Source organism: Syngnathoides biaculeatus, chromosome 10 (genome assembly GCF_019802595.1).
Source record: "Syngnathoides biaculeatus isolate LvHL_M chromosome 10, ASM1980259v1, whole genome shotgun sequence".
Lineage (NCBI taxonomy): Eukaryota > Metazoa > Chordata > Actinopteri > Syngnathiformes > Syngnathidae > Syngnathoides > Syngnathoides biaculeatus.
In genome coordinates this window covers 16,833,363-16,857,196 of record NC_084649.1, presented here as the reverse complement: position 1 = coordinate 16,857,196, position 23,834 = coordinate 16,833,363, and the positions used below count along the sequence as shown (strand labels likewise).

Genomic DNA, 23,834 nt, shown 5'->3' with positions numbered 1-23,834 from the left:
AATGTCTTGAATGAATCTTGTCTAACTTTATTAAGTTCATCCGCCGCGCTCGCAGTCTTCCATAAATATTAATTAATGCAGCTCCTTCTCATCAGACGTTTCATTCCACGGAAGTTATGGTGTCAGGGGAGACGGTTCTGTGAGCCATTTGATTGGCTACAGTGGCTACTGTACAGCTGCGCATATTGCAGTAAGTCAAACTGTTGGAGGAAATAAACAAACGAGGTTCCTGCATGGGTTCGCTGCATTGCAGAATCAGTGACGTGGTTTGATTTGTTTTCATTCAAATGCAAAAATTCGGATGTGCGATTTTTAACTTGCTAATTCATCCGAATTGCCAACCATTCATACGAAGCCCTGCACACCATAGATCAGCTGTAGAGGAGGCACTTTGGAGAAGCTTTATTAAAAAAAATTTGAAGCCACTCGCGATCCTTTAACGATGATACGGCTCCAAGAAATTTCAGCAGGGTTCAATTTGCGGACCTCTTGTTCCCGCCTGTCGTTACATCGTGGAGCCATCTTGCACACAGGAATGCAGACGCTTACCCACTCTGACAGGAGCAGCAGCAGGAAGTCAAAGGCTCTATTTTGTGTTACCGTCGAACAATTCCAAACTATCAATGGAATGTCGTGACTTAATCTGTTGATTGATGACTTGCAGTGTGTTTGGGCGACACTTTTGGGAACGATTGCAGTCTGACGTGTGACGACTGTTCCAACGGAGGCAAGTGCAACGCCTGGAAGAACGGCTGCGATTGCCCTGACGGGTGGACGGGAATAATCTGCAATCAGAGTGAGGACTCGAAAATGGCACAATTATGCTTTTCCTCATGATTGCAACAAAAAATTGCAGAGATCAGTGTCCTTTCTCTGAAATATTCCCACGAGAGCCTTTGCTGTGTTTCCACTGCCGCAGCATGCCCAGAAGGCTATTTTGGCCACAACTGCTCCTTCCCCTGTAAGTGTAAGAACGGCGCCAGCTGCGATCCCGTCACCGGGAGCTGTCGCTGCCCGCCGGGTGTGAGCGGGGAGCTGTGCCAGGACGGTGAGTTGTACCTTCTTTAATCCCTTCCTCGGGCAAAACACAATTCAATGTTTTTGTTGCTACGTGTAGGCTGTCCGAAGGGCTTCTACGGGAAGCAGTGTCACAAAAAGTGTAACTGCGCCAATAACGGACGCTGTCATCGCACTTACGGAGCCTGCTTGTGTGACCCCGGACTCTACGGACGCTTCTGCCACCTACGTAAGACCATCTTAACCTGCCATCACCAGCCCAACTCTTGCAAATAACTTTTCTTTGTTGTTCTGCGTGATCTTCTATAACGGAGATATTGTGCATATTAAGGGGTGAATGGATTGATGACCTCATCAATATTTTTACAGTTACTCACTCACTGAGTTTCCCCATTTAACTCATTCTACCCCCAATTGACTCCCTGGGTCCACTTCCCCCCCTGTTGCCCCCATTTGCTGAACTAATCACATTCAGACACCTGCATGGCCTTGAAAATTGTAGCAGTCGAATGCCAATTCGTGAAATATAATTGAAAGGTTGCTACATACTACATTACTCTGTACCAGTATCCATCCATCCATCCATTCATTCATTTTCTTAACTGCTGATCCTCACAAGGGTCGCGGGAGTGCTGGAGCCTATCCCAGCTCATGACTTCACTCTGTGTTTTCCTGCGCAGTTAAAATTAATGAGCAGTTTTTACTTACTACTCTTTTTAATATAAATTGCTACTTATTTAATTTAATTGTGTGCAACAACCGGGAGGGGGGTACAAGGGTAAGGACAGTGGAGACTCTAAAGCAGGCTCATTTTCCCCATAGTAAATCATATAAAACAAATTCATCTTGTACAGGGTGAAATTGTGGCCGGCAAAGAATCTGACTAACTGTACAGCTAATGTTTTATGTTTGCCATATCCATCCATCCATCCATTTTCTTTGCCGCTTATCCTCACAAGGGTCGTGGGGAGTGCTGGAGCCTATTCCAGCTGTCAATGGGCAGGAGGCGGGGTACACCCTGAACTGGTTGCCACCCAATCGCAGGGCAATTTGAGACAAACAGTCGCACTCACAATCACACCTAGGGGCAATTTAGAGTGTCCAATAATGTTGCATGTTTTTGGGATGTGGGAGGGAACCGGAGCGCCCGGAGAAAACTCACACTGGCACCGGGAGGGGAGAACATGCAAGCTCCACACAGGTGGGTCCAGTATTGAACCTGGGACCTCAGAACTGTGAGGCCAATGCTTTCCAGCTGATCCACTGTGCCGCCCTGTACCAGTATATATTTTTTAAATTGCAGGAGCTGGGAATGCTTTTGCAATAATGCAATAACAATGCAGTTGTGTCACAAGTATTGTAGCCAGAGTTCTCTTAAATTCTGTGGGACAGTGAAGGTGAGATTTGTGATTGGATGATTCAATCAACGGTTAGGTGTTATGTGTCTGTGAGTGCAGGATGAGAGGTCCAACAAAAGTTTATTTTGATGAGGTTTTTTTTCTTTTTTTTGGGGGGGGGGTTGTTACAGCCAAATCTGGCCAAGGTAAACTTTTTTTCCCTTTGTTTTTTCAATAAAGAGCTTGATCGAGGCGGCACGGTGGGTCAGCTGGAAAGTGTTGGCCTCACAGTTCTGAGGTCCAGAGTTCGATGCCGTCCCCCGCCTGTGTGGAGTTTGCATGTTCTCCCCGTGCCTGCGTGGGTTTCCTCGGGATACTCAGGTTTCTTCCTACATCCCAAAAACATGCAACTTTAATTGGAAATTAATAAATTGCCCCAAGGTGCGATTGTGAGCGCGGCTGTTTGTCTCAATGTGTCCTGCAATTGGCTGGCAACCAGTTCAGGGTGAATCCCGCCTCCTGCCTGATGACAGCTGGGATAGGCTCCAGCACTCCCCACGACCCTTGTGAGGATAAGCGGCTAATAAAATGGATGGATGGATGGATGGAGCTTGATCGACCACCTTGTGAAAGAAGACGCTACAGCGTGACATTTCACCACGCTTCAGGCAGCGCTGCTAGTTTTCTGAGTACACCCTCCGCCCTCCTCACCTGTTCCTAGTGCCAAAATGTGATCGCTAGTGATTTTACTTCAACTTCTGTATTGTGGTCTGTAAACGTGTGATTTTCTTTCTCCAGCTTGTCCAAAGTGGACTTTCGGTGCCGGTTGCTCCGAGGAGTGTCAGTGCATCCAACACAACACTCTGGAGTGTCACCGTCGTTACGGCACGTGTGTGTGCAAACCTGGTTACCGAGGCGACGCCTGCGAGCAAGGTGAGTGCTTTTTGGCAGGAAAACACATCACATTGTACTTGCTTGTTCATTTGTGCAACTGTGTTTCCCCGTCGCAGAGTGCAGCCCCGGCACGTACGGCGGCGGCTGTGAAAAGGAGTGCGCGTGCCCGACCGGGGTGTCGTGTGACCATGTGAGCGGGGAGTGCCAGCGAAAGTGCCCGGCGGGTCGTCACGGCGATGGTTGTGAACAGGGTGGGTGAGCCAACGCTATTAACTTTCGCTTCAGGGTTGACTGAGGTGGAAAAAGTAGTCACACTCTACTTCACTGTAAGTACAGAAAAAATAGATAAAAGTATCGTGTATCGTTCAAGAAACAAAAATCACCATACAGAGCTGTGCAACAATAAATTAATTAAATAAATAGATAATTAGGACTGAACTGACATTTAATGCATTAGTGAAACTAAACAACCTAATGAAAAATAATAAATCACCACACCATTAGTGAATAATCACAACTGGAAAAAATATTCCATACCTGTATGTGCTTGTTCATATTACATAGAGTGGCTGGTGTTTTTTAGGCTGGCACAATGCATTCATCAAAAATGATTTTTTTTTTGTAGCCAACAACTCTTCTACAAGACCATGAAAGGTTTTTTTGTCTGCCTAAAAAATTCGCATTTGAACCCAGGCTGACTTTACCCCTCTCCATTTGTCTTTTGTTACATCATGTCATCACCCACAGAGGTGTAAAAAGTAACGAACCTTTTTTGGCAATGTAAGGAGTACAAAATACTTAAGTCTAAAGGTAAAATATTGTAAAGAAAAGTACAAAAATCTTTCTATGGAGCGTGATGATGTATTTGTACTTGCTTAAACCCCCCCCACCCCCCCAACGCCCATCTGTCTTCCGGCAGACTGCCCCGAAGGAAACTTCGGAGCCGGCTGCGTGCATCCTTGTAACTGCAGCGGCGCCCCCTGTGACAAAGTGACGGGAAAGTGCCGGTGTCCGTCTGGCACTGCCGGCGAGCACTGTGAAAACGGTAGTTTGATCCAACTGAACACCGCTATGTCACATTCTAAACAATATTCATACATCTAATAATATTTGTTTTTCAACAGTGTGTCCGGAAGGCTTTTGGGGTGTGGGCTGCTCAGAACCCTGCCCCGTTTGCGAGAATGGTGGCACGTGCGATAAACGCAACGGCTCCTGTTCCTGTGCTGCTGGCTTCATGGGAACCCTCTGTCACATCTGTGAGTAGCGTGACTTTTTTAACACAACACTCACGAAAAGAAAATGCGTTTAATAGTTTACATGAGGCGGCACGGTGGATTAGCTGGTTCAATCCCGGACCCGCCTATGTGGAGTTTGTATGTTCTCCCCGTGCCTGCATGGGTTTTCTCCGGGCACTTCGATTTCCTCCCACATCACAAAAATATGCGACACTCTAAATTGCCCCTAGGTGTGATTGTGAGTGCGACTGTTTGTCTCAATGTGCGCTGCAGTTGGCTGGCGACCAGTTCATGGTGTACCCCGCCTCCTGGCCCTCTAGCACTCCTGCGACCCTTGTGAGGATAGGCATCCAAGAAAACATGTCAAACGTCCACAAAAACTTCCTGATCCATCCTGCACCATACCTATCTGATTTTATGAAATACACTTAAATACACATTGTTGTTACAGGTAACAACAATGACACATTATTATGATTATTAATGTTAGTTTTGTTTTTTACTTTTGTAGTTTTTCAAAATTTATTATAAATTGCATGGAATTATTGTGTGTAATTATATTCATTTTTGATACGTGTAGTATATCCTACTTGTACAATATATACAAAAATAATGAAATTTAGTATTTTCATTAAAAAAAAAAAATCCAAGCATTGACCAAATTTTCTATCAATATAGCATACATCACTATAGAAATGTATTATATGTAATTTAAAATATCAATCCAGTTTAAAAATGTATGAAACAAGATCATTTAAATCCTTGTTATTGTTATGTGTAATTTACGTTTTAAGAGTTTACCTGTTGTTAAGTGTTTTCAACTTTTTAAATTATTTCGATTAATACTATTAAAACCAACAACAAAGAAACAAATTGTAATAATCTGACCTCTGAACTGAGCAGCTGTCATGCGGTGTGTGTTTGTCGTGATGGGATCAGCGTGCCCCAGCGGGCGTTTTGGTCGAGGTTGCCAGTTGAACTGCGCGTGCAAGAACAATGGCCGTTGCGACCCAGTGAGCGGACGGTGCACCTGTGGACCCGGCTGGACCGGACACAACTGCAGGAAAGGTACCACCCCCCCACTCCCCAAAAACAATAAAAAATGAATAGCTAAATTCCAACCCAAGAAGTACATGGATGACACGGGCTTTTCTTTTGTGTCAGCATGCGACACGGGCCACTGGGGGGCGGACTGCGCGGAGAGCTGCGACTGTCAGAACGGAGACGGCAGCTGTGACGCAGTGACGGGCCAGTGCAACTGCGAGCCCGGTTACACCGGGACGCGGTGCCACGAGAGTAAGTGCAACCAACAACATCGATTGGCTTGAAACCCATTCAAGCCCATTGCTAACCAAAACAGCAGCACCTACACTCTTAGAGGAATTCTGGGGTGTGCCTATCTGGATTGTTGTTGTGTACTTCACTGGATGTTGTAAATAAAATCCCTGCATGGTATTAAATGTGACCTAAATATGATTTATTTTATTTCTTTAATCTGTCAAGAGTGTCCGGCGGGAATGTTCGGTCTGGGTTGTCGTCACCGGTGTCAGTGTGACAATCAGGCGTTGTGCGACCACGTGAGCGGCGCGTGCACCTGCCAGGTGGGATGGACCGGAACCTTCTGCGAAAAGCGTAAAAAATATTCACATCTCTTACTTTTAGTCCTCAAAATGTGGAGAAAGTATTGAAGTGACATTTCAATCATTGTACGTGTCAGTGTGTCCTCAGGGCTTCTTTGGACTGGACTGTCAGAAGAAGTGCGCGTGTCATAATGGCGGCCGCTGTGATGCGGTCAGCGGCCTTTGTTCGTGTCCCGGTGGCTGGATAGGACCGTTCTGCAACCATAGTGAGTGACGCCACGCAACATGTAGTACACCCCCCCCACAGCACCTTCACTTACCATCCATTTGCAACTCTCAACACTCAAATGGGTTCGAGAAATGTGACCAAAGTGGACTTCCTACATTTGACGAGCAGAGTTCACGAGGAGGTAACCATCTTCCTTCTCCCTCTGATCGGCAGCGTGCCCCAGCGGTTTCTACGGGGATGGCTGTAACCTCACCTGCGGTTGCCGTAACAACGGCGTGTGCCACCCGGAGAGCGGGCTGTGCGCGTGCACGCCAGGCTGGATCGGACCTGACTGCGCGCAAGGTGAGCGCATGTGTGCACCCAAAGTTGTGGCAACTCCAGAAGGGACAAGCCCAAAGTCACAAAAACTCCATAGTACTGTACAATACAATCTGTGTTCGTACATTGGTACAAAAAAAATGTTCCTTTTGCACAAATATTTTCTCTCTTTTATTAATTTTCATAGTGCTTGTAATGAAAAGTTGGAAAAAAGTCATGGGCTTTGATGCCATCAAACGTATTTCCATAATTTTGCCAGTATTGCGAACTGACCTAATAAAAAACAAATGCTAAATGATAACACCTGACAAAAATGCACAATAGCTCCATTTTTTTCAGATTAGATGGAGAATTTCTGACTGCCAGAAGCTGGTTTATTTTTAGGATGGCTCAAGACGCAACGCTTTCGCCACGACTCTTTCTTGTAGGTGACGACATCAAACATTTGGCCGGGGAATATTTGGCTTCTCCCAAAATTGTTGCATCATCATCGCTGTTTCTCCCATGTTTTCACTTTTTTTTGGGAACGTAATTACTCCCCAGGATCTTAATCAATCTTTTTTTTTTTTTTACATTTTGGAGCTTGATCAAAGTAATGAGCTAATTTTTCACAAAGTGAGCAGTAGAAAGTAAAACATGCTGTATCTTTTGAACATTTCGCTTTAACGTTTAGCTCAAGGAAACAGCCACCTTTAGCTTTCACATTAGATGTCGGCTCTTATTCGCTGTTTTTATGTTTTAACATGCCCGCGTCTTTCATTGCTACATCTGCTTTAGTTTTAATGATGACTTTAGCGCTAACGTTAGCTTTGCCACACTTTCAGCTTTAATGCGAGTTTTAACATTAGCTAGAAAAGCAACCTAAGAGTTACCTAAGTAACTGTTGGCCACTTCTTTTCCCAGAATGCCCGGCGGGGTTCTACGGCGCCGGCTGTCAGCACCGCTGCTTGTGTCACAACGGGGCCACGTGCCATAAAAGCAGCGGAAAGTGTTTCTGTTCTAGCGGCTGGACTGGAAGCGCCTGTGAACTGGGTAAGAGGACGTCTCCGAAATAGTTGGCAGATTGAGTTCTGTTTTATTTTCGGATGTTTGGCCCTCGCCCAGCCGACTTTATGAACTTTAGACGTCCAATATGTGTGGCTGCGCTCCACAACAACAGCCACAACCTCCTCCTGTTCTACTCATGACTTCACTCTGTGTTTTCCTGCGCAGTTAAAATTCATAAGCAGTTTTTACTTACTACTCTGTTTAATATAAATTGCTACTTATTTAATTTGTGTGCAACAACCTGGGGGGGAATAAGAGTCAGGACAGTGGAAACTCTAAAGCAGGTTCCATTTCCCCATAGTAAATAATAGAAAACAAATTCATCTTGTACAGGGTCAAATTGTGGCTGTCAAATAATCTTACTTGGTGTACAGCTAATGTTTTAAATTTGTCATATATATATATATTTAAAAAAACCAAAAACTAACCTTACCAAGTTTTGCGTTCTCAAAAAAATCTTTTTCCATCCAGGGTTCATGTCAGTGACAAAAATATATTTTAAGCCAGAATAGCACACCAAAGTATAAAAATAACAATAATACAAATGAATGAAAAGCTATTTGAAACTAAAACATACTGATAATGGATAAATATAAAATTGATAATGAAATAAAAATAATCTAAACAAATAAATATAAATGTATAATTAAATGGAAATCATGAAAATAAATAAATAGAAGTGTAATAGGATATTTAACATTCAAATAAAAATAAAATCTGTCCCTTCTTAATGCCACTTATTCTGTTCAAGTCAGGAAAATCCACTATCAGTGACAAAAATCAAGAGAGTAACAAATGTTTTTTTAACCAAAAGAAAACACAATTGTAAAAAAAAAAACAAGAAATGCAAATAATTAATACAAATAATGATAAATATTAAATAAAAGTAAAAAGATAAAAGTGAATGAGTACAACAAAATTGAATGAATTGTAGTTTTACATTAAGAAAAGAACAAAATGATTGCAAAATACAACAATCCCATAATTTTCAAAACAAAAGTAAAATGTGCAAAAATAAATATGAATTTGAATAAAAAAAAAAGGGAGATAACCGCAGATAACCTTGCCACTGAAGAATCATTTTATAGAACCATTTGTCTTATTTTGCCTGGTTTTGTCTTAACCAACTTTACAATTCTGAGCCATGGTATTCCAGGAAGTTCTGCTCACCATCTGCGGACGCTCAGCCCAAGTGAAAATTGAAAAGAAAAGAAGTGAAAAAATAAACACCTCGCGACTCTTGCTGTCTGCGTTTTGTCATCGGCGACTCGTGCGTTCTGTGTTGTCCCACTTAGAGTGTACGGCAGGCCGCTTCGGGCCCGACTGCCGACACGAGTGCGAGTGTGAGAACGGCGGCCGCTGCGACGGGCGCACGGGACGCTGCAGCTGCGCCGACGGCTGGACGGGAGAACGCTGCCACAAAGGTGAGAGTCGGACCGGCGCTTTTTCGTGTGTCTGTCGCGTGACTTTTGTTTGCGCTTGCAGCGTGTGACCCGGGCACCTTTGGGCCCGGGTGCAAGGAGACCTGTGGGTGTTCGCACGGGGCGTCGTGCCACCGCGTCACGGGCGACTGTCAGTGCCCGCCTGGCTGGAGAGGAAAACACTGTGACAAAGGTACTGCACATAAAGGAGTCTCATGGAAACCTTACAAACTTGAGTTCAACCACCAAGTTTTTGTGTTACAAAAAAAGCAAAAAGACAGTCAAGCATTTCAAATTTTTTCCCACCAATAATGTGGAAAACTTAATGAAAAAAATAGTGAAATACAACTCAATTTAAAAAGGACAAATATATCTTTTCAAGAGGTGAAGTCAAAATGATTGCCAAGTGCTATGACTTAAACCAAATAAAGTTCAGCGGTTCTAGAAGGCTTTTCGTGGCATTTTTTTTTTTTTTTTTACTTTCTAAAGGTTTGGTGCTACTTTTCTGAAATTTTAAAATAGGGGGGGAAATGGGACATAGTCCTGTATTTTTAAAGTTTTACGTTTTTATAAGTAAATCCAATAAAAAAACAAAGAAAAGAACGTAGAGTATTTTTAATTTTATGTTTTCAAGTATGAAGTAAATGCAATTCTTTTTAAAAAATAAATAAAAATAGGAACATTTTAGATATAAATTTTCATGTTTTTATGATGATGCCAACATCCCAAAAGTAGTTTAAAGTACAACAACAACTACTACCACCTCTACCACTAATAATCATCATGATAACAACACATTTTAATATGGAAAACAAGGAAACCTGCATTTTAAGTCGTGGGTTAGTTGTAACCAATACATACAGTATGTAAAAACAAAGAATACATATTTTTTTTCATTTTTGTATTTTAAATTTGAAACTGTTTCATTTTTTTTAAGCAAATAAAGAGAAGGAAAGTGAGCCAAAGTGAATAACGTTTCCGTTTCCAGCGTGCCTGCCAGGTTCTTTCGGGCCAGGCTGCACGCGGCGCTGCAGCTGTTCCGCGGCCACTTCGTGCCATCACGTGTCAGGCGAGTGCGGCTGCCCGGCAGGACTCACCGGCAGCGGATGCGAGCAAAGTGAGTTTCAATTAGCTTCCCCTGTTGAAGTACAGCAATACCCGACAAGTTTACCGGTCTCTCTCTGTCAATGTCAGCTTGCTTGCCCGGAACCTTCGGCCCAAACTGCAATGAGGTTTGTCAGTGCTCCCTAACCAACCAACTGTGCCACCCGGTGTCAGGATCATGCTACTGTGCGCCGGGATTCTACGGGCCCAAATGTGACCAAAGTAGGTCTCCCAGAAAAAAAAGCAATACACCACACGGACCTCAAAACACAATACTGTAGAGTACTACAGTGGAACCTGGGTTTTCGAATGTCTTGGTTTTTGAACAAAAATTTCGAGATTTTTTTGCTCTGGTTTTCGAACAAAAATTGCTATTCAAACACCCCGACCAGCTGACCCACGACGATTTGTTATTTTGCTTTCAAACGCACCCCCGAAAAATCATAAAAGACGTAACACGCGCAATATATTTCTCAAAGGTTTTAATTATATAAAGTATTTAAACTATATATGTATCTCTAATATGCAGTTAATTATCAGGAAAAGCTAAAAAATACAATTTTTTTAGGCTTGGAACGCATTATTTCATTTTTCATTCATTGTAAAGGGAAAACGTGCTTTGGTTTTCGAACGTTTTGGTTTTCAACCAGCCTTCTGGAATGGATTGTGTTCGAGAACCAAGGCACCACTGTACCTCAATTGTCAGGTGACCTGCCTTGCTTTTTTTTTTTTTTTTTTTTTTTTAATTATCATGAGTTCTAAGTATGACTTGCAAGTTTTAAAATAGAAGCTTCAAGATATTTATTGTTTATGCTCCACTGTGATGTTTACTGTCAAAGTAAACATAAAACAAAGATAATTACCCATTTGGACTTTAACCAAACCAAACAATTTAGCAGATTTAGGAAAATACGTTAAATTAATGCTGGCACCATAGACGGGCTAACAAAAGTAGCATCAATATTGTGATAATAATACAAACAATGGATATTTAAACACAACTGGTGCTGCAACATATACGGGCAAGAAAAGGAATAATCACAGGCATATATTCTTTATCCTGTAAAAAAAAACAATGTTACTACAGCTTACTAAGTTTGGAAAGGGTGTTATTGTTATTATTTAGGAATTAAACTGCTCCCTGGTGGCCAGAGCACACACACCAGAAGGAAACACTAGTTAATAAAAATAAAATCATGATGCACAAACTGTTGACTTGTTATTTTCTTGTATTTTTTTCAATGGATGTGCTGTTTTCCTTCTTTACAAAAGACTACATTTCAAGCATTGTTTGGAGGCAGATTGGAACGGGTTAACCTCATTTTCACTCCTGTTTTCTTGTATTCAGCATGTGCTGCCGGTCGTTACGGCCCGAACTGCGAGCGGGCGTGCGAGTGCGAAAACGGCGGCGCGTGCGCGCCGTCCAGCGGCGCCTGCGCATGTCCCCCGGGATTTATCGGCGCTCGCTGCAACAACAGTGCGTCCCGACAGCACGAAACAACAAGTCATTCGTAATAAAGAGGTGACCTGTATCTTTTGATCTCCGTGACGACAGCGTGTCCCGATGGGCGCTTCGGAGCGGACTGCGCTCAGGTGGCCCGCTGCGAGGACGGGGTTCGAAACCACCCGGTGACCGGTCGCTGCGTGTGCCCGCCTGGGCGAATGGGAGACCGCTGCGAGCACAGTGAGTGGGCGGCCAATAAAGCAACAAGTGACACGTGCATGCACAAACGTTCAAAGAAGTCACCAAATTTCTGTCGGACCTCTACTTATGAACATCTCTAGTTATTAAAAACTCAGGTTATGAAAGACATCGGTAAAAGGTTGTCTCTAGTTACAAAGGAAAATTCAGGAAATGAAAGGAAAAAATAGGCGCTGGATTCCCAGCCCCCAAATTCCACTGAACGTAAACATCCTGTATCTGGGCTTGTGTTGCGTGACAGAGCTGCTTTCCCATTGGCTATCGTCGTAGCATCTTCCTGGCATCCCATTGGCTAGGAGAGAGGTCAATCATTACCCATGATGCTTTTCGTTTTCCTTGGTCACACGACTGCCAGTGAATCACGCGCTAGGGCGGTTGCAGGCTAGCACACATTTTCACGAGTTTTTTTTTTTTTTTTTTTTGCAAATTTATTCACCTTTCTTCAACATGGTCCCTTTTGTATGTGTCCGTGTGTACATTCGCACATACATTTTCTCTTGGCTGTCAAATGTTCCCCTCTTTCTCCGTCCCCCATGATGCCTTTTGCTTGTCGCTTACCTGCTTCACATTGTTGTGCAACGCCAAAGGTAAATGAACATAATATTTTAATTATTCTTTACAATATGTACTTTGAATCCTTATTTTTGGCGGGGTTCGGGAGGGCAGGTGGGGGGGTTGGAACCAATTAGGCTAATTACATGTAAAATGCATTTGGACTTCCGGAAAATTCACGTTACGAAACAACTTCTGGAACGGATTAATTTTGTAAGTAGAGGTACCGCTGTAACCAATTTATCCATCCATCTTCTTAGCCGCTTATCCTCACAAGGGTCATGCGAGTAATGGAGCTTATCCCAGCTGTCAACGGGCAGGAAGCGGGGTACGGCACGATGAAGTAGCACAGTTCTGAGGTCGAGGGTTCGAGCCTCGCCCCGCCTGTGTGGAGTTTGTATGTTCTCCCCGTGCCTGCGCGGGCTTTCTCTGGGCACTCCGATTTCCTCCCACATCCGAAAAACATGCAACATTAATTGGACACTCTAAATTGCCCCTAGGTGTGATTGTGCATGCGGCTCTTTGTGTCTGTGTGCCCTGCAATTGGCTGGCAACCAGTTCAGGGTGTACCCCGCCTCCTGCTTGTTGACAGCTCGGGTAGGCTCCAGCACTCCCGTGACCCTCGTGAGGATTAGCGGCTCAGAAAATGGATGGGTAACAAAATGTTTTAGATCAATAATATATAATCAACAATGAGTTAAAAAGACATTTTCAATATAGTTGCTTTTGGAACTTTTTTTGAGGTTCTGCTGTGGTTAATAACTTCACTGCCAACTTGTGTACGTCTGCACGCTTTGTCCTCAGCTTGTCCTCCGGGTCAGTTCGGCTTGGGCTGCGTTCAGACTTGTTACTGCAGTAACGGCGCCACGTGCCACCCGACGACGGGGAACTGCACGTGCGGCCTGGGATGGACGGGACGACACTGTGACACGGGTAAGACGCCGGGCACTCCCAAACCGTCTGGTTGGAACCGTCACATGATTTTTCTTCCTCTGGCGTCCCAGAATGCCCAGCGGGCACATTTGGCGCTGACTGCCTGCAGATGTGTGAGTGCAAAAATAACGGGACGTGTGACCGAGTGAGCGGTGCCTGTAGCTGTGGCCCGGGTTACTACGGCCATGTGTGTGAACACGGTGAGAAAACCACACAATAACAAAGCACTTGTTGAATTGAATTTAAATTGAATTCGAAGCAAGATATAGACATAATATTTAAAAAAGGAACATTCATGGATTCACTTTTTTTTAAAAACTATCCTGTTGTTCACCAAAAATGTAATTTACATTCTAATTTTGTTATAACTATGTTTTTTTTTTTTGTAAATTTCAATGTTTTCATTATCTAATTTATTATATAATTGCACACATTTGTTGGATATTTTTTGGGATGACTGGAATGGAATAACGGCATTTCCATTCATTTCAATGGGGAAAGATGATTTGAGATACGAGTGTTCTGTGTCGCGAGCATGGTCAAGGAACAAATTAAACTCATATGCCAATGCAGCGCTATTGTTATGATCTAATAAGTCGCTATAATAATAATAATAATGAATGTTTGGTAAAAAAAAGACTTTTTCATTGACGTATTTGCTTTCCCGTGTTGTTCCATTGTCATCATCACACTTTTCCTATTTATTCAACACACACACACACAAAACCCTAATAAATGTATGGAGTTCATCGAAAATTACAGTTGAACTCCAAATGGTTCCACTTTTGAGAAAGTTTGATTGTACACAGGACTTTTAGCGTTAAACTGTGTCCATTGGTGACAATGTCGCGTTCCTCAGCGTGTCCGACGGGTTTGCACGGAGCACGGTGCCAGCTGCAGTGCGACTGTGCAGCCGGAGCGTTCTGCCATCCGGCGTCCGGCCACTGCGTTTGTCCGGCCGGGCGTCACGGCGGTCGCTGCGAGAAAGGTGAGTCTCATCGCAAAGTGTGCCATGAGCGCTGCCCCTTGTGGATGATTGATGCTACTGTTCTTGCGTTTTTGCCCTCAGAGTGTGAACAAGGGCATTACGGTGATGGCTGCACTAACTTGTGCGACTGCGAGGGGGGCGCTCTGTGCGACCCCGTCACAGGACGATGTCTCTGTCCGCCGGGAAAGACCGGAGACAGATGTGACCTGGGTAAGACGATCCCTGTTTGATTCCCTGAATTCACGGCACACGGCGTACCTCTTTAGGCTGTGTTTCAATTTCTACTTTACTTTCTGAATTATTTTTGTTATACAAATGCACATTTTTTTTACAATAATATATATTTTTAAAAAGCGTTCAAATGTTTACAAATATTTTTAATTTTGAATTCTTTTTTATATTTTTCTTCACAATGGGCATTCTTGTTTTAACTAGTGCTGTCTTTAGAAAGACAAAAAAGGTAATTTTTTAATGGTAATTAATTTCTGTTCTCATTTGAAAAGATATGTAGTTTATATTTAGTGACTGCGACAAAAAGTTTCATTTTTAATAGTATTTCTGTGTGTGTTAGTTTTATTATGGATCTTAAACAATGAATTTTTCATATTATTTTGAAGATTTTAGGTTACTTTGAAACATTTTTTTAATTTTGAAAGATTAGTTGTGTAAATATTAATAATTCTAATAACAAATGTTAAAATGGATTTTTCTTTTAGAAAGATAAAAAAGTATTAAAATTAAAACAGACATTTTCTTTTACTCTAGAAATGAAAATAAAAATTTTAAAAATGTTTTTTTAAAATTTTCAGACAGTTTCTTTTTCTCTAACTTGTCATTTTTAAAAACTACTTATTTTAGCCTCTGGTTTGATTTTTTTTAAAACCACAAATATTCTAAATAAAACAAATTTTGTAACACATTTGTTAAATTTAATTTTCAATAAAAAAATTAATTTGGGGTAAAAAAAAAGGTTCTTGGATTTAAGTAATTTTATTTTTTTGTGTATGTTCGTATCCAGAAGAAAAAAACCCCCACAAAAGTTGACTTGTCTTCCACGTTGAAGCGAGTTTGAATCTTTCACGTTTTGCGACAGAGTGCCGTGAGGATCGCTTCGGACCCGACTGCACTCAAAGCTGCCAATGCCAGCACGAGGCTCGCTGCAACCCGCGCAACGGCCGCTGCAGCTGCGTGCACATGTGGATCGGAGTCTCTTGTCACGAAGGTGAGGGCGCATCTTCAAAATTTTTCTAACAAGATGACACACATCCTCACCCTTTTTCATGTTTGTGTCCTCAGGAGGGCCCCCACTCTTTGACCGAGGAAGCTCTACACATGAAAACACCTCGTAGCCCCCCCACATGATGGACGGCTGGAAATGTTTGTTTGGAAGCGATCCACGTGGAAAGAGACTCTGATGAGATTCCACTGGGGGAAAGAAGCTTTAACAAGTGGAACAAAAAAAAAAAGAACCAAAGCAGGAAAAAAAAAAAAATACTCACATTGGTATTTTGTAACTACTGTAAAAATATTTTTTGTACTGAATCTTGCTGCCATGTGTTGTCTCTATTTGCAGTTTCATTGGAACCTTTCACGTCCATCTATGTAAATTGTCCTCATTTTTAAAGACGAAACTTATTCTGTCAGTTCCTGTTTTTTCTAATTTTGTTATTGCAGGAATATTGGGGGTCACACACACAAAAAAAATATTTTTGACAAGAATATTTTTTGGAAAAATGTTATTTAACAGAAAAAAAAGCTTTAGCTATTTTTTGTGATAAGTTACTACTACCGAGTAAATAAAACATTTTTTAAAAATGGTAATAAAAACATTTCACATTTCTGAATTTGTGTTCACCTGCTGTTGCTTGTTGCTGTACAAAGACTCACACATTTTTTCTTTCATTTGCCATTGTTGTTTTTTTTTTTTTAATGATGATGAAGCTGTACATCCTTGTCTAGAATTCGGATTCAAGCACAGTGCAGTTAGCAACGCCTGCAAAAGAACATTTAAATCATAAAAATAAAGAAAAAGGCAAAGGCGATCACTAATGGAATATAATGTATACACGGGTCTCACTATGTACACAAGATCTTTGTCTCTCTCGGCCATTTTTCTCCACAAACGCAACACGACTGTTAAGTCTTATCGAGAGTGCCAAAAAAAAAAAAAAAACAGTCAAGATGATGATGAATTTTTACAGGCGAAAACATAAACCCAGAATTCCTTGTTTTTGGCATCCATTGTTGATGCGCGTAACGACCACGATGCAGACGACCGAGTGATGCATCTTGTGCGGCGAGGCTCTCTGGTGACTCACTTCCTCCTAAAGCGACTGATTAAGAACACAGCAAACTAACACAAAATCATCACGCGATTCCTGCTCAAAATCAAAACGCCTTGACTGAGGCTCCACTTGTGCTGAACTGAACCGGGGGTTTCACACATGATTAGGGTGGGGGCATTTTTTTCGATGCTTGGGGTGCTGAGAGCTGGAGTCAAAATCTATGGAAAATGTTCATGTTATGGTAATGCCTGATAATCTTTTTTTTTTTTTTTTTTAAAGTTAAGCTTTGAGTCTTGGATAAGAGAAGTTGCTAGATTGCAGACTCCAACATTAATTTGCAAAATGCTATTCTTTTTTTTGTATTCAAATGTAATGCTGATAAAATACCTGTCAGCCAGGACTAGCGAAACATGGAGCCTTTTCTGAATTACATTTAACATTTTCTGGGCATCGTGACATATTCTCCCGTGACTGCCGTTATCAGACGTATCTTTGGCTTGACCCCCTACACCCCAAAAAGAATAAAATGCCCCTTACACACTCAAACTCACTAACCGTACCCCGCTGCCACCCCAGAAAAAAAAAAAAAAAAAAAAAAACACTTGCTGGCTTCCCTGAGCTGCTGCCACCCAACAAAATAAAAACAAAACATACACACAAAAATTGCTCATTATGCCAAGGTCTCACACACACAACAAAAAACTTGATATGCATGGTAGATCTTAAATGGCCCCAAAGTACCCTATTGGGGATCCTTATGTTCTTCGCAATACTGCAGTCGCATACAAAGAGAACACGTTGTACAATGGCTTTTGTTAATTAAACAAAGTGGGAAAAATGTGAACTTGGTCAAATAGGAGTGAGAGAACATTTTTGGCCCATTTTGAGATCTTAAAGTACAGTACTGGGTTGAAAAAAAAAAAAAATCACTGTGATCCAAGTAGATTTCATGATCTGTATTTTCCATGTCCAAACAACATCTTGACAGTGGACTGTGAATCCGATGTATCCCCCCCTGGTGGGACACAATAAGGCAAAAAACTCAAACAAAAAGCAAAGAGTTGCTTTCTCTAGCTAACGCTAACACTGAAGACACAGGTGTGCAAACATCCTTTGATGGTCAGCCAACATGGAAGCAAGGTTAAAGTTAAAAACAAACACGCTACCACCATTTTTACGCCAAACATTAAAGCTAAAGACACAGGTCCATTTAACACCCTCTGATGCCAAACATGGCTGCTTCCTCATGCCAACTTCAAGCTAAAGATAAGTCAACACTCTCTGACAGCGCGTCAAAAGTTATATCCAATAATTTACATTAAAACAAAGTTAAAGCGAAAGAAAGAGCTGTTCCAAAACACACCGATGACGCTCTCTCCAGCTAATGCTAAACACTTTGGGCATTTTCACCTCTGATGCCAAACAAGAGCCAAGATGGCAGCTTCTCTAGATATCGTTAAAACCAAAAACGGCTGCTTCCTTGAACTAAATGTTATAGCTAAAGTTAACAGCAAAGCAAAAGATGCAGGCATGTTGACATCCTGTGATGGAGAACGAGTCAACATGGTCACTAGCTAATATTAATACTAGAGTTAAAGCTAACATTAAAGCCAAAGTTAACGTTAAAGCTAACAAAACCAAAGATGCGGGCATGTTAACCTCTGACAGCCAACGTGGCCGCTTCCTCGAGCTAACGTTTCAGACAAACTTAAAGGGGAATTCCAGTGGTTTGCATGAACAATGTATCCAATAGGTCACGTAATATGTACTCTATTTTGATAATGAGATGTTAAATCCTGTCTCATTTAATAGTGTTTTGAGATTTTTATCGACAATTATGAATTCTCAGGGGCGCTGCCATTTTCGCGAGTCAGGACCTACGTGCGCGAATGTGACGCCTTATGTGCTGCAGCAAAGGCTCGATTACATGGGACACTATTTAAGCCCAGCGCTGATGAAGAAATAGCAGTATCGGCTGATCGGGAAGACGGAGGAATACTTGCGTACACAGCCGTGAGATGCTCAGCCGTTCGGTTGATCAGGAAGACGGAGGAATACTCTTCCGTACACAGCCGTGAACCAAGCTCACAGCTCCCCCGAGCCCCAGAGCTGTGCCACTCACGGCTGTTTATGGAAGTATTATTACTAGTAGTAGTATCTGATACTGCTATTTCTTCATCAGATGAGGATAAATCTGAGAAATCAGAGCTGGGCATAAATGGTGTCCCATGTAATTGAGAATTTGTTGCAGCACATAACGCATCACAGCGGCGCACGTAGGTCATGTGACTCGCCCAATGGCAGCGCCCCTGAAAATTCGTAATTGTCGCTAAAAATCTTCTCAAAACACTATTAAATGAGAGGATTTAACATCACATTGTCAAAATAGAGTTCATATTACATGACTAATTGGATACATTGAGAATGCAAACCAGTGGAATTCCCCTTAAATGTTAAACTGAAGACTGAGAGCCAAGATGGCACCCTCCTGTTGCTAACGTTGAAACTTAAGACATGGGCACGTTAAGACACCACGATGGCATACAGGAACCAAAACGGCCAGATCAAAAAAATCAAAAAAGTTATTAAAGCAAAAGTTGACGTTTAAAAAAGATGCAGGCGTATTAACCCCTTTTGATCGTGAACATGAGCCAACAAATCTGCTTCCTGTAGCTAACCTTAAATCCAAAGACGAAGGCATGTTAACTGGTGCTAATGACGGGGACGAGAATGATGGAGGAGCCTCGGGAAGGGGGAGGGGGGTAATAAAAAGGCAGGAGGAGTGTGGATGTATTAGACTAAAAAAACAAAAACAAAACAAAAACAATAATGACGGAGGACGTCAGGATGCGAGACGTACCAAGAGGCAACTTCTTCTTCTTGTCTAGTGCAACGTGTGTGGGCTAAGAATGTGGTTAGGTAGCGACACCGACCCTACTAAAGTGCTGATTTTTGTCAGACAAAGACAGAAACAAAGACGAATGACCGTCCACTTGCTCCGCGTGGCCCAATAACGTTAATCAACCAAGCCAGCGTGTGCTTATCATGTTTTCCACTCGTTTTCCTATCGAACGTCTGATTTGCAAACCTCTCAAGAGACGCCTGAGCGAGGGAGCCCCCCGGTGGCCTTTTGGTGTGACCACACTCATGCACCAGGAGGGTTGAAGTTGAAGGGGGTTGGAGGAGAGGGGCGGGGGTCGGGGGGTCTCGCTCAGTAGAAGCTCAAGCAAACGGAGGATCAGGCAAAAAGGCGAGACGTGCTGCGGCTACCGGGCGTTAAGAGCGGTAGTCTTTTTTACTGTACGGCTTGTTGCCCAGGATGCTGTCCACCTCGTGTGTGATGGACGACGACAGCTTTGGGAGAACCTGGAGAGGAACATGAGGGAGAACAGTTTACTCCACCACCATTTGGACCACCGGAGCGCACTGCACCAAAATCCTGAAAATGCATGAATCTAAAGAGCGAGAAAATCTCAATTTCCCTCATCCCCAACAATCCCCCACAATAAAAAAAGCAATTAATGATAATATTCAAAACATCTTTTTGCTTTCCATGAACAAGTTAGTTTTCAGAGAATGAACTTAGGTGATGGTGCATAAGTCTTTTTTTTATACGAAAGAAAAAATTATTTTGTCAATGAAGCATTACAAAAACGTTTTCCAAGTGTGTTGTCACGGAAAATAATGTGAAAACCTTTGAATTGTCGTGTATGTTTCTTAATAAGCAGAATTTTAAAAGGTCATGTTGCAGAGCTGTACAGGGGAGGCAAGATGAGCCTGTGGTTTGGAAGCACATACCTCGGGTCAAAAATTATCAAAAGCACGTCGCGAAACTACTGCTTTCACAATGTATAAAGCCAAAGTAAAAGCAAAGCACATGTGTGGAAAAGTAATATTATTTTTGTCCAATACTCATTGAAATATTTGGGGAATTAATGCATTTTATTCACACCTTAAGTGTGTTAAACGCATTAATCCATGAATGTGAGTTAAATTGAAATATAAACCTACACAAATTGGATTGTCACGGTTTGGCACCTGATTATTTACTTATTTGTTTTTTTCCCCAATTGTCTATGAATAATTTTGTAAAAAAAAAAAAAAAAAAAAAAAACATTTGTATCTTTTTTTTTTTTTTTTTACATTTATTGGCAGGTTTTTCTCCCCCAACGTAATTACAATGGATGTCATTTATACGCAGATTTTGTGTGTTCAGTTTGACCATCTCCCCAACCCCCCTCATGTATTAAAAAAAATAATAATTCTTTAGAACAAAAAAAAAACAAGCATCTTTTTCAAGGAAAACCTCAGAGCCCCCTGGAAATGTGAGCGTAACATTTAAAGATGGAAAAATAATGAACGATGTAAATAAGGAGGAGGATGCACCACCCATTGGCGACATCCATAGGGTGCGTCGTATCAGCAGGAGGGGGAAGTGGCCTTAAGTCGCCACCCCCCAGCCTCGCGGGAAGTGGCGTGATCCCGTTGACCTTATTAGGAGGCTGCGATGGCGCAGAAAAGTGACCGAGAGGCTCGTGCGTGCCCAGGAGAGAAGCAGCATGAGCCTTCTGGACATATGCGCACAACACATGTATAGCGCACACACCAAAACTCATTTTTCACCAGCGCACACACTTCTCATCAAACATGTAAAAATAACATCATGTACCCACGTACACACACACACATAAGGCTCACCTGAATGGCTCCGATGTTCTCCATAAGCTGGTCGGTGTTGGACGCCCCTAAAAGGACAGAGCTCACCCCCTCGTTACGTAGGCACCATGCTGCAGGAAACCAGTGGACAGTGATGACGGCGCTGGCACCAGCACGCAATACCAGCGCAGACACACACAGTGTGTTGTAAAAGTTTCATAATAGCCACCTTTAAAATGAGAAATTCATCTTCTCTGATCATTGGCCATTTGGGCCACATGACATACTTGGAAAATATGTTTGTTGAGGTGGCCTTATTGTACCGAGCTGTGTCCCCATTTGTTATCATTAGTTCCATGCGTTCTACTATTGTCTTCGTGTTTCCTCGTTTTCATCTTACCAAATGTGAACAAAACACACACAAGCGGGAAATGTAAAACATCTGTGGAGTTGTGCATGTACATTCTACTTGTGAAATTTGTCTGATGTACTGTTCAATGTTCAGGAGTGGAAAAAAACATCTTCCTTGAATTATCAAGCACCTCACAGTTAAAGTTGCCGTGATACCTTCTATGACCATGAAATACTGACGGGCACCGACATCAACAGTTCATTTTTAACAGAACAGGCTTACTCAAATACATAATATTTTTCTTGATTTTGTCTAAAAAGCATCTAGAATCTAAAACTAAACTTTTAAAACGATCACAATTACTGTGCTAAATCTGTGCATCATAATATGCTTTCGAGTGTGCGTCTCCATATTGATACTGCAGATCTATTCATGTCACACGTATGTAAAATGGCGGTTCCGACTGAATATAGCGGACCATGTAAACACTGGATCGGAATGGATCACGCCACGTGTCTGCCCTGAAAACAACGTGAGAATTAAAAATTAGTGTTGATGGAAGAAGCCACCGAGTCTTGGGATCGAGGAGTTCGCTACAGGGTGCGGCCAAAAGTAGCGGAAGTCAGTGCTGTAAAGTTTAAATTTAATCGTGGAGTGTCACAGTGATGTAGATGATCACCTGGAGGACATAAATCGCCGTATGCTTCCCCATTGGAAGTGCCCAGAGCATTTATGGTAATGGGGGGGAGTTACGAGTGCGCGTGTTAATGAGCCGTGAAAGCTAATCCATAAATGCAGTCTTCCTGCCAGCGTGAAAAATCTGCGGCGCCATCAGAGCGGGAAGTCCAGCGGTGACTAGTCGTGAGGCTTTAACAGGTGCATTGAAGCTGCCACCTGTTTTGGCTTTTCGCTCGTTTTTCTTCCTCCCCCCGAGCCCACTTTGTCACTTTTCCCGGGGAATCAATAAGGATCATGCAGCGGTGGGATTTACTGTATGTGCAGCACGCCACCACGCCGAGGACTCCAAAAACTGTTAATACATGTTGACACCAAGTAATAGCGCGGGGCTTTGCATATAAACGCACCCGTCACGGAGGTGCTTGCATGCCATACGTTGATAGTTGCAGCACTTCGAGAGGAACGTTCAAGATTTTTGGCTATTTCTGATGCCTATACATAGTTACGTCACTGTCATACGTGATATTAATGATGAACCCTAGCTTAAAATAAAAGAAAATACCACACAAAGGGGACAACACGGACAATACGAGGACCTCGGCCCGTCCGAGCCGGAGGGGACGGACAGACAGACAGAAAGAGAGAGAGCGGCAGAATGCATCTGCGTACCGATGGCGAGTTGGGGCAGAGTGCAGCCCAGCCGCTCCGCGATCGCCTGCAGCTCTTTCAACTTCGCCTGCTGACGCCGACCCTCCTCGCTCAAGATCTTGTCCTTCAACCACTGGTAACCCTGTCGAAAACACAGCACACCTGCTCAAAAACACCGCCCTGCTCACACCGTGGCCGCCTCGCCTCCCGTGTCACCAGGGCTGGTTTTTAAACACGTGACTCTGTCTCGTCCTGCCCCCTAACCCCACCCCCACCCCAAAACCCAATCTTAGCTTTCAACCCCAACCCCAATAGCCACGAACCAATCATAAAATAGTTAAATTCCTAATTTAACTAGCCTAACTTCAAATTCTAATCTTGGTTTTATAACACGATTTGAACCTAACCTTAACACTAGTTACCCTCAGAACCTGACTCGCAAAATTAATGTTTACCGTCTACCCGGAACTTCGATTTGAACCTCTTCACCTGACTTCTAACTCAAAATCAAATCACCTTGACTAATGAATCTGACTTCTAATCTTAATCGCAGCTTCAAACCCCACCTCAAACCCAAACCGGAAACACTAACCTGGATTTGAACCATATTTCTGAATTGACAACTACATTCTCCCTGAACCTGATTCACACCTCTAACCCAAACTTCAAACTCAAACCCTGTCTCTTCAACCGACCCTAAACTGAACCTAACCCTATATTTACTCTGAACCTGACTTGACCCATCCTGAAATCTTAACCCTAGTTTTCTTCACTAATTCAAAACCTTGACCCTGATTCCAAAAGGCAAACGTATCCTCAAACATTATACATAACTTGAAAACTTCATCCAAGTTGAAC

At 42.6% G+C, this 23,834-nt stretch overlaps 2 protein-coding genes across 11 annotated transcripts in view; one reads left to right on the top strand and one right to left on the bottom strand.

Annotated features, from left to right (window-relative positions):
- Positions 1–16,201, top strand: part of megf6b (multiple EGF-like-domains 6b) — a 60,903-nt gene extending 44,702 nt beyond the window's left edge. For all 5 annotated transcript variants that reach the window (XM_061833201.1, XM_061833200.1, XM_061833198.1 and 2 more), the window contains 25 exons: positions 665–796; positions 920–1,048; positions 1,118–1,246; positions 3,153–3,287; positions 3,365–3,499; positions 4,168–4,293; positions 4,373–4,504; positions 5,423–5,551; positions 5,648–5,779; positions 5,987–6,115; positions 6,201–6,329; positions 6,506–6,634; positions 7,514–7,642; positions 8,953–9,081; positions 9,143–9,271; positions 10,067–10,195; positions 10,273–10,404; positions 11,531–11,659; positions 11,738–11,866; positions 13,241–13,369; positions 13,441–13,569; positions 14,229–14,357; positions 14,439–14,567; positions 15,451–15,579; positions 15,654–16,201. In XM_061833201.1, coding sequence (XP_061689185.1) covers positions 665–796; positions 920–1,048; positions 1,118–1,246; positions 3,153–3,287; positions 3,365–3,499; positions 4,168–4,293; positions 4,373–4,504; positions 5,423–5,551; positions 5,648–5,779; positions 5,987–6,115; positions 6,201–6,329; positions 6,506–6,634; positions 7,514–7,642; positions 8,953–9,081; positions 9,143–9,271; positions 10,067–10,195; positions 10,273–10,404; positions 11,531–11,659; positions 11,738–11,866; positions 13,241–13,369; positions 13,441–13,569; positions 14,229–14,357; positions 14,439–14,567; positions 15,451–15,579; positions 15,654–15,706 — 3,170 coding nt within the window. In that variant the 3' untranslated portion in view covers positions 15,707–16,201. The remainder of the gene's footprint in view (positions 1–664; positions 797–919; positions 1,049–1,117; positions 1,247–3,152; positions 3,288–3,364; positions 3,500–4,167; positions 4,294–4,372; positions 4,505–5,422; positions 5,552–5,647; positions 5,780–5,986; positions 6,116–6,200; positions 6,330–6,505; positions 6,635–7,513; positions 7,643–8,952; positions 9,082–9,142; positions 9,272–10,066; positions 10,196–10,272; positions 10,405–11,530; positions 11,660–11,737; positions 11,867–13,240; positions 13,370–13,440; positions 13,570–14,228; positions 14,358–14,438; positions 14,568–15,450; positions 15,580–15,653) is intronic.
- Positions 16,202–16,416: 215 nt separating this feature from the next.
- The window catches only part of kcnab2a (potassium voltage-gated channel subfamily A regulatory beta subunit 2a), a 92,668-nt gene continuing 85,250 nt past the window's right edge, over positions 16,417–23,834 (bottom strand). For 3 of the 6 annotated variants that reach the window (XM_061831939.1, XM_061831940.1, XM_061831941.1), the window contains 3 exons: positions 22,998–23,118; positions 21,341–21,429; positions 16,417–20,008 (listed from right to left, as the gene is read on the bottom strand). In XM_061831939.1, the coding sequence (XP_061687923.1) occupies positions 19,919–20,008; positions 21,341–21,429; positions 22,998–23,118 (300 nt within the window). In that variant the 3' untranslated portion in view covers positions 16,417–19,918. Of the gene's footprint in view, positions 20,009–20,821; positions 21,211–21,340; positions 21,430–22,997; positions 23,119–23,834 lie in introns of those variants that run through there. The other 3 variants (XR_009796754.1, XM_061831937.1, XM_061831938.1) reach the window with 3 other exon arrangements.